Source organism: Gasterosteus aculeatus, chromosome 8, assembly GCF_964276395.1.
Source record: "Gasterosteus aculeatus chromosome 8, fGasAcu3.hap1.1, whole genome shotgun sequence".
Classification (NCBI taxonomy): Eukaryota; Metazoa; Chordata; class Actinopteri; order Perciformes; family Gasterosteidae; genus Gasterosteus; species Gasterosteus aculeatus.
The window spans coordinates 11,392,966-11,405,342 of record NC_135695.1 but is presented as its reverse complement, the minus strand read 5'-3'; the positions used below and the strand labels follow the sequence as shown (position 1 = coordinate 11,405,342).

At 41.9% G+C, this 12,377-nt stretch overlaps 1 protein-coding gene across 1 annotated transcript; it reads right to left on the bottom strand.

Annotated features, from left to right (window-relative positions):
• Positions 1-7,529: 7,529 nt before the first annotated feature.
• ptgs2b (prostaglandin-endoperoxide synthase 2b) lies at positions 7,530-12,088 on the bottom strand. Its single transcript, XM_040184519.2, has 10 exons — positions 11,910-12,088; positions 11,577-11,693; positions 11,340-11,483; positions 11,085-11,228; positions 10,622-10,803; positions 10,431-10,514; positions 10,090-10,336; positions 9,314-9,600; positions 9,077-9,224; positions 7,530-8,507 (listed from the first exon to the last, which is right to left on the bottom strand). The coding sequence occupies exons 1-10, from the start codon at positions 11,968-11,970 to the stop codon at positions 8,095-8,097; spliced, it is 1,827 nt and encodes a 608-aa protein (XP_040040453.2). The 5' UTR covers positions 11,971-12,088; the 3' UTR covers positions 7,530-8,094.
• Positions 12,089-12,377: the final 289 nt, after the last annotated feature.

Below are 12,377 nucleotides of genomic sequence, written 5' to 3'. Positions count from 1 at the left end.
ATATGACTTACAAGTCAAATGTTTTTTGCAAACATTCTTTTGCTTTGCAAATAGATGTGAAAGGTATGCAAGGTGTGTCGAGGTGAGGGCTTGAGACACTATTACTAACATGGGAACACTTTCAACAGGCCAGATTAAATAGCTGATATTGTAGTCCATCGTAAAATGCTGTTAGTCACTAGAGGTGTGAGAAAGGCACTGAATGTATTCCTGTTATAATGTAATTAAAAAAACACTGTTTGACTCAAAATGTTGAGTTTTGAAGGATATGAATTTGCGGTATTAAAAAATAATTTGTTTCCACAAGTATTGACACTCTTCAAGAATTGATTTGCAAGAAATTAAGATTGTCTTCGCCAATAAACAGCCATTTACACAAATGTAGAAGACTGCGATAGATAAAGTACAAACATTTCATATATGTATATATACAGCCGTTTAAATAAGCCGTAATGACTAACACTAAACCCAAGTGTTTCAAGTTTCACAGGTTCTGTGATTCTTATCAGGTTAAGCAAAGGTGTGAGAGTGGAGTTAGATAAACCAAGATCATCTCTAACATCTTTGGTATGTGATGTCATCCACTGAGTCTGTCTCCTTCGTACCTCAAATGGTATCGTCTGATGCATAACAGTCATGTATGTTAGATGAGTAAGTGTGTGCTTCGTCTGAATATACGTCATTGGTATGACATGTTTGTTTGTGTCACTGACGGATTAAATGATTTTGGCATCAAAAAGTGCTGTTTATGAGGAAGGCCTCTAACTCCATGTGTGACCTCAAAAGGTTATAGAGATGCTGTAGGTAGTTTCCCTCTATGGGACACTGTGATTTCCACATGGGACGAAACATGCGGGCTGATCAGAAATGTAAACATCCAGGTTGCAGGCATTCCTCCACGCCGAAGGACAAGGACACCCAGAGGGTCCTTGTTGCATGAGGGTCCAACCTTGAAAAGAGAAAAGACAACCTAGCCAGATTTGTCCTTCCTTATTTTTTTTTTCTTTCCTTTTTTCCCCCTAAATTTCTTCTTGTTGATTCTCAGCACAGAACCTTATTTTCTAATTTGTCGATGTATCCCGACGTGTTGGTAAATGAGAATTTTTTGTAAGCAGGTAAAAAGGATTGACCTTGCAGCCATGTATTGTTGCTAGGAATTTTATCTTGGGAAACCCCCAACCAACCAGAAGCAACTAGGTTTAGACACACCGGTAGACGAAGATGAGTCAGTCGTTGTTCTCTTCCTCGTACCTGCACAATCAAGGTGTGGATTCTTTAAATCTCTTGCCCTTCCCTTCCTTTCCTCCAACAGCTTCTTTCAAATTCTATGGATTTACTCTTTAGCTCAAGCTTACCGACTTATCTTCCTGCTCATTACAGGAATTTTCTAATTACCATAATTCATAGTAATTATTCATAATTTATAATCAAAGCTGTAACCGGCCCGTGGAAGAATCCAAGACGTCAAAGACCAAATGTGGAATTCAACAGAAATCGTACCCCGACAACTTCTGATGGCGGTGCTTTTGCTTACGACAGCGACAATGGCTTAAACTATGTGAAAGAATGAAAAAAATGTTTGTAAGCGTGTGTCAAGACTATCATCATAGTGAAAATGACATCATGGACAATGACAAGTTCAGCTAACCTTGTAACAGCATAACATTCCAGAACAGAGTCACAGAACATGAATGGAAATCACTTAAAAAAATAATCCAAACAAACATTCTCTGGGTTGAGATGCTCCAGTGTAAGGATTGGCTGCCTTTCCATCACTTGTATCATTTTCAAGTGGACTGTTTTTTGTTTTAGACTGTTGTTCAGACAGAACAGGCAGTGAGATTTGGCCTTAGGCCCTTGGAAGTTGGAAACAATGGCACATGTCTACATATGTTGTTGATGTTTAATGAGCTTAAAAGTCGGTTGAGAAGTCTTTGGGAATACTACTTCTGAAACGGCTGCATAGAGCCTTTTGTGCCAAGATAAGGGGACTGAATGAACGTTAAATGAACAGATTAATGATCTTGAGTGATGTCACTTGTTGGGTTTGAAGACTAAAAGTTTGAAAAAAATTAAATTATATTATGTTTGTAGAACCAGAATTAGGAGACACAAATTCTGAAGCTCGCTCATCTTCTCTGCTTCAGGTTCAGGGTCACTAAATCGGCACGCATAAAACTCTCTAGATCTCTGACCAAACTAAGTTGAGTTGGAATGTGGGTCATTTTTCATTGATTTTTATAAAGAAGCCAAGTCAAGAGTTTCTACTGCAAGGAGACCATAAACTAGTTAATCTGTAGATTATATAAAAGCAATAATTTCAGTAATATATGTCTATGACTACATGTCTAATAATTCATTATAGAGTTGTTCAATTAGAGTTTATTAATATGTTTTAGACATGGACAACTTATCATATAACAAGTTGCCATGTCATTTTTGAACAAGTGAAAAGTAGAGTATTGTGAGGGGTCAGGACTTCGACTCAGGTGCAGAGCAATAAGGCAACAAAAACTTCTTTCCAGGTTTGGAATCTTTTACTAGGAAAATAAACTAATGCAAGACAAAAGGGTGCACAGGCAGGGAATCCACACGCTCTTGTAGAAACAAAAAGGAAGAGGGCCTGGCAACGAAGTAAAAACAAGATAACCAAAAACAGCAATGGGAATTTCTAACTACAAACATGCACCTCTGGGAAAGACAAAAGATAACCTGACACAGACAAGTGCGGGAACTGAGGCTTAAATACAGGTGGAGGTGATTGCAAACTAAACTCAGCTGTGGGGAGAAACGAAGGGTGAGAAACTAGATACAGGAAGTGCAGTGGTTACAAAAATAAAAACAGGAAGTTAATCTTCACTGTCTCTTCGAGTCGTCACAAGTTTATCAATCAGAGAGGTTGGAGAAACCTACCCTCAACCCTTCTGAAACAACTACAGATCGGTCTCTCTTCTTCCCTTTTTGTCCAAAACTCTTGAACGTGCAATCTTTAACCAACTCTCCTCCTATCTCCACCGTAACAACCTCCTTGACCCCCACAAGTCAGGCTTCAAGGCAGGCCATTCCACAGAGACTGCTCTCCTCGCTGTCTCAGAGCAACTCCACACTGCTAGAGCCGCCTCTCTCTCTCCTCTATCCTCATCCTTCTGGACCTCTTCGCTGCATTTGACACATTCAACCACCAGATCCTTATCTCCTCCCTTCAGGAACTTGGTGTCTCAGGCTCTGCTCTCTCCCTTCTCTCGTCCTACCTCGACGGCCGCAACTACTGGGTAACCTGGCGAGGATTTGTTTCGGAACCTTGTCCTCTTACTACTGGAGTTCCTCAGGGTTCCGACCTGGGTCCCCTCCTCTTCTCGCTTTACACCAACTCTCTCGGCGCTGTTATTTGCTCGCATGGCTTCTCCGACCACAGCTTTGCCGATGACACCCAACTCTCAGTGGATGTCCGCTCTACAACACGCTCTACAACATCAGGAGAATACGTCCCTTTCTAACTCAGAAGGCAGCGCAGGTACTGATTCAGGCTCTTGTCATCTCCCACCTGGACTACTGCAACTCCCTCCTGGCAGGCCTCCCCGCTACTGCCACTTATCTATAGCAAATTGTAAATTGGCTTATTTGATGAAATTGCACTTTCCTGTTTCTTGCTCTTCTGAGTGCACTATGGTTGAATGCACTGATGTAAGTTGCTTTGGATAAAAGCGTCAGCTAAATGACATGTAATGTAATATAATGTTGGACCTAAAAGCTTTCACAAAGCTTTTCAGTTTTTTAAACAGACAAAAACGGTACAGTTTATGGGAAAATTAGCATAGACTTACTATAAATTAAATTGAAAGGGTGACAATTGGTTGCGTGTACTTTACATTACATTGCATGTCATTTAGCTGACATTTAGCTGACGATGGAATTCTGTGTAAAAGCAAAACAAGTCACCAAGGCCACCATTGCGGGAAATGGAACTTAAGAAAAACTTTTTGCTACATTTGTAATTGTGTCATTTAAATAAATGTAAGTGACATTTGTCTCCCGGTGGGTCAGTGCCAGTGATCAGCAATTGTAGGTGGCCGGCACCAGCTGCCAGTTGACCCCTGGTCCTGCCACCTGCAAGGCCTCACGTAACCGGTCTCGGATCACGGCCTCCACTACGAGTCCAGTTGCAGAGAGGTCCGGAAGCGGTCAAAAGGAAAACACACAATGGAGTCCTGATCTACTCCCACACTAGGGCCCAAAGCCTGCTCATGCTTATTACACCCACACAAAGCAAGATGTGCTTCCCTGCTCAATCTCATGGACCAGGACCTGAGCACGTCGTGGACGCACAATGGAATGGTAAAACTCACCCTCGGGCAGCTAACGGTGGACAAAACAAATGATTTTCACACATAATTAGGTCATTTTCATGCCGGGATGGGCCAAGTCCCTCTGATGGGAAAGCCTACGTCTCGTCCTTTGAAGCAAAGCACAACGATTATGAGATGGAGGTTGTGATGATAACTAATGCAAATGATTTGATTGAATTTTATTCGCTTCTGTGTGTTGTTTTGTATTCAAAGCTCAATTCTTCCAGTGTGAGGGGAGAGAGTAAATGTGCGCTTGCATCGGTTAGGAGAAATGTGTGAATGGATGGGAAAATGTGGCTTGTCATTGTCTGTGTTTAGACGAGACGATGCCTGGTTGCCTGACTCACTACTCACTGCGCTGCCAGTCACGTCAACGCTCTTTCTACCATGTTTGATTTGGATTACGTCCCCTCAAACAACGACTATATTTGTTGGCTGAACTGCCAGCCTGTACTGCTGAGGCTACAGGCAGGGTGCTAGTCTTCACACCTCATGTACAGTAAGTAATCCCTCTGCCTCTTTTCCCGGCAACACCAACATCAAGTATGGAAAATTCTGTGAGTAACACCACAGCGTCTACCAAGCTACAGAAAACGTCCATACATGGTCCGATAAAGGCATCGCATATCTAAAACACATTATCTGAAATAATATTTCGGTTTCATTCCACCGCTTGATCTAGAAGTACGGCATTTGGGGCAAATAATTTGTCAAAACCTGCAACTTAATTGATGCACTCATCAAAACGTAACATTAAAACCACAGGCCGAGAACTTCACGACTTGATCTCAGAATGAATCAACATCCCCCCAAAAAGCTACTCTAAAAAACATGTAAAGCAATAATGTCCCTGCCTGACAAAACGTGATACATCAATAACATGGGAATTAGATATAGTCCATTACTCCTGGTGCCAACTTCTGTAACCAAATTTGCAATTGTACTTCAGGAGTAAAAATGCCAAAACTAGTATAATTGTAACTATTATTAACAGAAATTTAGAGTATAATCTGCTCCACAGACTTCATTACCTTGGGAAAAAACCTCTAGACTGGCATTACCGTTACCGACATCTGATCACAATTGTACACAAAATAATCTATGCTCACGCTACTTTGCACAGCGCACCAGTTTTAAAAGGAAATCACCAAGTCACATTCCATTATCAACTTCACTGTACTCACTAAAATACATATCAATAGATCAGCACACAACAAACAGTCATTTACTCCTCAAAGTTCTAACTATTTTTAAGAAAATTATCTTTATGAACTGGAAACAATGAATACCACGCATTTCACATATGGAAGAACTCAGTGATACATCACATTTCAATGAAATATTTAGCCTCCTATATGCACTACGTCACTCAATTTTGGTCATCATTTATTACATTGCATATCATTTAGCTGACGCTTTTATCCAAAGCGACTTAAAATAAGTACATTCAACCAACCATACAAACTTAGAAGAGCAAGAAGAAGTGCAATTTCATCAAATAAGACAATTTACAATTTGCTATAGATACGTGGCATTATAAGTACAATTTAAGTGCTACAATTTTTTAGTGTTTTAGTCAAGGTAGAGTCTGAAGAGGTGTGTCTTTTGTTTGCGGCAGAAGATGCGGTCCTGGTGTCTTCAGAGAGCTCGTGCCACCATTTAGGAGCAAGGACAGCAAAGAGTTGTGATCTAGTCGAGTGTTTGCTCTCAGTGAGGGAGGGATGAGCATTTTTGCAGATGGGCAGATGGTAGGGTATGACCATGTCCTGGATGTAAGCTGGACCCGATGAGCACCAATGTTTTGAACTGAATGCGGGCAGCCACTGGTAGCCAGTAAAGAGAGCAGAGGAGTGGAGTAGTGTGGGAGAATTTAGGAAGGTTAAAGACCAGTCGAGCTGCTGCATTCTGGATGAGCTGCAGAGGTCGAATGGCGGTAGCAGGGAGACCTGCCAGGAGGGAGTTGCAGTAGTCCAGGCGGGAGATGACAAGAGCCTGAATCAGTACCTGAGCAGCCTTCTGAGTGAGAAGAGGACGTATTCTCCTGATGTTGTAGAGCGTGTAGCTACAGGGTCGTGTTGTCGCAGTGAGTCAGGGAGATTTGCCTGTCGAGTGTCAGGTTCGTAGCAGTCAAAGTGGGTGTTAACACAGAATCTTTTTCGGGAAAGAGAAGTAGTTCTGTCTTGTCGGGGTTGATTTTCAGATGGTGAGCGGAGTCAGACAGGCAGAGATCCGTGCCGCCACCTGGGTGAGGGAAGGAGAGAATTGGTTGGGTGTCATAGCTCATCGGCATAGCTGTGGTAGGAGAAGCCATGACTGGTGGGGGTCAAGGAGGTTATTACAGTGGAAATTATTATGTTCACCCATCCTATTAATATTAAAATGACAATAATTGATATTTACTCATTTATTTATTTTAGTTAGATTTCGCGCGACCGTTTTAGCTTTGAGATCGGTGGCGATTGCCAAAAAAAGACCCGGAAATCTCACAAATGATCGGTTTCAGGCAATGCCAGCTTTCGCAACTGGACAATTAAGGTGGACGCCATGAGCGATGTGAATGAATGAGATGGTGCGGGACCCAATGCTGTTTCCACGCACGGGTTCCGTTTTCTCTCTAGACTACTGAAATGAGATACACAACGTTTAGTGGCTACAACTATTTTGTGCTGAAAGGTACTTAAGGCAGTACTTTACTTCAATAAAGTAAACTGTTGGAGGGTTGCCGGCCCCCGCTTTGCGCCGGGCCTAACAACACCCCCGAACTGTAACATTATTAGACGATAAAGTACAGCCTCTCGTACCTTATTGCTTTATTAATCCACAGCATAACATATTATTTTTATTCTCCATTTTTTCTTTGCTCATATTGTTACTACTGACATTATTATTATGAAAAACTTTTAAACCTGAATTCACATCCTATCCTGCATTGGCAACTTTGAATTTGCTGTGTTTTTAGTAATCAGCATAGACAACATAATGCGGCATGTACTGTAGCAAAACAGCTGCTTTTATGATTATTCTAAATTAATATTTGATTTGTTTCTTGTTATTACAGACCCCCAATCTAAAATAAACAAGATATATTATAATATTGCAATAGTTATTATTTAGTACTTTGATTGTTGTAACAAACTCAGAGAGTTTATAAAAAGCCCCAAACTGAAAAATTACAACGTCAGCTGATTTCTGAGAATGTTTATTAGCATCACTTTTGCAAGTCAATAGGCAATAACAACAGAACTAACAAACAAGTGATAAAAAGTACATTGATCCATTCAGTTTGCAGTATGCAGTTGTCAACAACAGTAGAGTAGCTATTAATGCCATTTCAAATAAACTAAGTAGAACTAAGTAGAAAAGCAATTAGTGTCAGTATCATTGGATCAAGTGAGCCAAGATCGGTCATCATTCCTACTGTAAAACACACAATACAAACATACAATTTCATGATAAGTAGCCGTCAATCTAAGGGAACATTAGGAATGTAACATAGGCAAATGCAGTTAGTGTAAACTAGTCTTCAAGTATCATGTTTCTGAGGTCCTTAATGTAACAATAATTTATAATACAATTAATCTTTTAATAAATAAAACACAACCACAGACTTTTGTTCTTAAAAACCAAACAGAAAACTATAAAATGACTGTTAAAAAAATATGTTGTTATAAATAAAATACAATAAATACAAAAATAAATATATAAATAGATTCATAGAAAACATATTTGCTTACACAATGAAAATAAATTAGAGCTCACTATTCCTCTCTTTCAAAATGACCGTGGGGTTGATATCACTGCCACGTGAGTGGGAATTGCTTGAGTTGATGATCCTCGACCCCGTGTCTTTAACATCGGGTACATTAAAAGCCGCCGTGGGACAGGGCCCCTGGACGTTGCTGCACACCAGCCTCTGCAGGGAGGCAGAGTTGACGATGTTGAAGCCCACGCTGCCTCCGAAGGTGCTCGGCTTCCAGTACTCCGGGGAGCAGATGGGGTTTCCCATTAAGCCCTTGAGGGAGAAAGGGGCCCCCATCTCCACCATGGTCTCCCCGAAGATTGCATCTGTCCTGGGCTTCTCCACCAACAGACCCGGGTAGAGCTCCACAGCGTCAACGTGTCCATAGAACTCCTCCAGAATTGCGGCCATCTCTTTCTCTCCTGAGCAACACAAACAAGGACATCGTTTTAGTTGTCTGGCTCCTGTCACTCGCTCGGTAGCGGCGGAGCTTGCTGCTAGTCTAAATATCAGCGCAATGTTTTGATTGATTCAACTCCAGCCCGGATATTAGAGAAGTGTGTGTGGGCTTTTCTTTCTTACAAGCACACAAAGCCTGATAATTTTCCAGATGCATCTAACTAAGTTGGTCATCCTCCCTTCCTTTTAAAAGGAAGCAGAGGGCCTCTCTCGTCTGTTTATGGGGCGCTGTTTGTGATGACAATCTGCTTATGTTGTCTCAAGACCAAGTGAACATCTGGTTCTCAGAGTCATGGAAGTAAATTCCAAACTTTCACAGCTGCTAAAACTAAGTACCATCATTTCTTTAATATAAGGGATTTATGGCTAAAATCTGTGTTGTTCAAGCTCACAACCAACTCATTAAATCACTTCATGACAATGGTAATGAAGCAATACTTGACCTACGGTTATATTTCCTTTCAAAATACTCTCCTAACTAATCATTAATGTCATTGCTAAGGACACAATAGGTTTTGTGACATTGTCTCACCTGTAATGTCTTCAAAGGAGCTGTAGGGCTTCATGGAGAAGCGTTTCCTGTAGGCGTTCAGAGACTGGTAGCGCATTTTTCTGCTGTTTTCAATGGACTTAATGGCCACGTACATGATGGGTCCTGGAACATTTCGGCCACCGGCAACCTAAAGGAATGAATGGAGTCATTAAATCAGCCTGAAAACACGCAAGGTTGTTACAAGCTGAATGTAAATATTGCTCTGACAGTTCTTACCCGGCCAGCGATCTGTTTGGTGAACGACTCCACGAGGTTGCCGATGCCGTGCTCGGGAACTAGGGAGGTGTTGAAGACGAATTCTTTGTAGCTGTAATCCTTCTCCTCAATGTGGAAGCTGTCAGGCATCAGCGGGTGCCAGTGGTACAAGGTGTTGAACTCTGATGCAATGCGGTTCTGGTACTGGAAGCGCTGGTTGAAAAGCAGCTCGGGATCAAACTTGAGCTTGAAGTTATAGCCGCTCAGGTGCTGCACGTAATCCTCAATCACAATCTTGATGGTCTCTCCTGCAGGACAAAAGATGACATTCCCCATAATATTATAGATGTTTCCTATGAGGAAACTTGAAAGCAAATACAATGAGAATAAACGTTAGGTAATATTCACTGTCCAAAGGTTTCTGAATACTACAATGAAAAAGAAGCTGTATCTGTATAAGACTTTTCTACAAAATAATTATTCATGCTGTGTCTTTTTTATGTCTTTTATGTCGGGATCTTCAAATCGTTCTGGTTAGGAGTAATGGTGAACATTCAGTGAATTCCTGACAGGAAAAACCAAACATATCCTCTTTCTGCTTAAGGGGAAAAGCTGAATTTCTCCATTGTGTACAACCCGAGGCGCTGGTTAATGATCAAGGAAACTAAGGTACTACTTCCTCATATCATAGCTGATTAGAAGTAACACTCTAACTACAGTAACACTATCACAGGTTTGTCGGAAGCCTTTCTTGCTATTGTTTCGATTTCCTCTGTCACATTAGAGCACAAACTCACCAATCAGAATGAGCCGTGAGGTCTGGAAGAGCCTTTCGTCGTCCCAGTCCGGGTGAACCTCCTTCAGCACATCACACACTCTGTTGTGTTCCCTCAGCCAGATGGTGGCGTACATCATCAGCCCGGGGACCAGGCCGAAGGCCTCGTGGCCCACAGCGAAGCGGTGAGAGTCGGGAACGTGGGGAGGGTAGAGCATTTCGGCGCCTACCTCTTTCACAGTTGGTGGGTACACCTCTCCATCCAGGATCTACAGAGTTATGCACGAGAGGAATCCACTGTTAGAAACTTGTGGTCTGAAGCATTTGGCTGTACAGACTGGCTATCTGCCTTTCCTCTCATACCTGATATTTGAGCTTGCCATCCTTTAAGAGTCTAAGCTTATGTTGCCTTTCCAGGGAGTCTCCATAGACGTGGCTGAGGTCCACCTGAAAGGAAACACAACACGCCATAAATACAAATGATTCATTTTACAAATCTCTGGTCTCTCCTAACTGACTAAAATCTGTCAAGGCATGAAGTCTGCTGCGTTTACCCCGTGGCCTTTAGCGACAGTAAAAGCGGGTCCTTTCTTCATATCAGATTTGAAGAACTGGTGGGTGAAATGCTGTGCGAAGAATGCAAACATCAGGCTGGAGCCCTGTGGATCCGGGATGAACTGCCTTCTCATCAGAAGCTTCTCAGCCAGTAGTTTAGCGTCGGGCAGCTCCTTTTTACCTGGAGAAACAACGTGACGGTAAAGATGCAGCACTATAACACAGAACCGAGCCAATTTAACTTGGATTAAAGATTAACATGATTGGAATGTAATGATTTCATTTCATTTTTATGAAGAACAACGTTTCAGTGTTTCTCTGCACATTTCCACTCAGTCTATGCAATATAAGGGGTCATTTCCAAATGAGCTCTGCTCGTGCTGTAAAGAGGCCCAACTACTGTTGGTCTGTATTCAGGAATCTGAGAAAACTGGTTCTCCAAAGGCAGACAGTGAAACTCACCTACTACTCCCATCGGGGTTGGGCAGTCCTCCGGCACAGGGGGGAGGGTGCGCGTATAGTAGGAGAGGTTTGAATATGCTTCCCAGTTTTTGTAACCATAGTCTGCATTGTAGGTCGGAGGACTATCAATCAAGTGGGATCGAGCTAGAGTGACAGAAAAAAATATATATTTATTAGCTTCAACTGCCTGTTAACAAGTTGAAACACATTTAAAAAAAGCATATTCTCATTTGGGAGCCAGCTTGAGACACTTACATGTCAGCACGTATCTCATGATGGCGTCCCTGAGGAAGGAGATGTTGTTGACGATGTTCCAGAAGCCCTTGAAGTGGGTGAGAATGTAGTGGACAGTGTTGGGCGATGGCTTCAGGGATATTTTCACCCATGTGAGGAATTCAGCTGTCCAAGACAAGAAGGAAAAGTTAATAAATGACCACAACAAATGAAACCACATAATTGAATCCACCTCATTGTGCGCCATTCCATACTTACGCGTTGTGCAGTTGTGTCCATGGAATCCCGTGCGTGTGCAATCACACTCGTAATTATCAGCTCCAAGTGCTGTGCAAACGCCCCTGTTCTGACATGGCTCTGAGCAGCATGGGTTACCTGTGACAGACAATGTTGGTCAGCTCACTTTGTTAGAGAAGCCCTCAAAAAAGGTAATTAAATCTCCGAACTCTACAATAGTTGTTACGCTGTAATATAAAAGTCTCTGCGCCAAAGACGCACGTTAATTGTGTTAACGGGTAAAAACCTAGGACATTTGAAACCAAACTTTTAACAGTGCTACCTTCTGTCTGACAACCTGTTTCATCCACTTACCTCCTTCGGCGACAAGGAAACCGATTGCCAAGAGGAAAACGGCCAGTGCAAATCTGTTCATATTCCAGACTTTGTTGGAGCTCGTTTTGATTTCCTTCTGTCGCCTTTCCGCCGTGGAGGTGCCGGTTTTACGCGAGCAGTCTGACTGCCGACCCTTTTCGCAGCACCGTCTTATATTGCCTATAGTGACGTCAGAAGCCGCGATGATTACATCGACCAGTAGTTGTAATAGGTGAGGAATAGTCTTTCACAATCCGATATTGTACATTTCCAAAGATTGAGTTATGTGGGTTTTGGCAACAAACTCACTTTCATGGCATTATTTAAAAAATATATAGATATTTTTAAAGATGCCAACTTTCATTTCTAATTTGTTTTTCTTGGGTTGTAGAGAAAAATGCTACAACTTTTCAAACGTTAGAGATAGGCCTACTATTCCCCTGAATGTTTCATTTATACAGACCACAT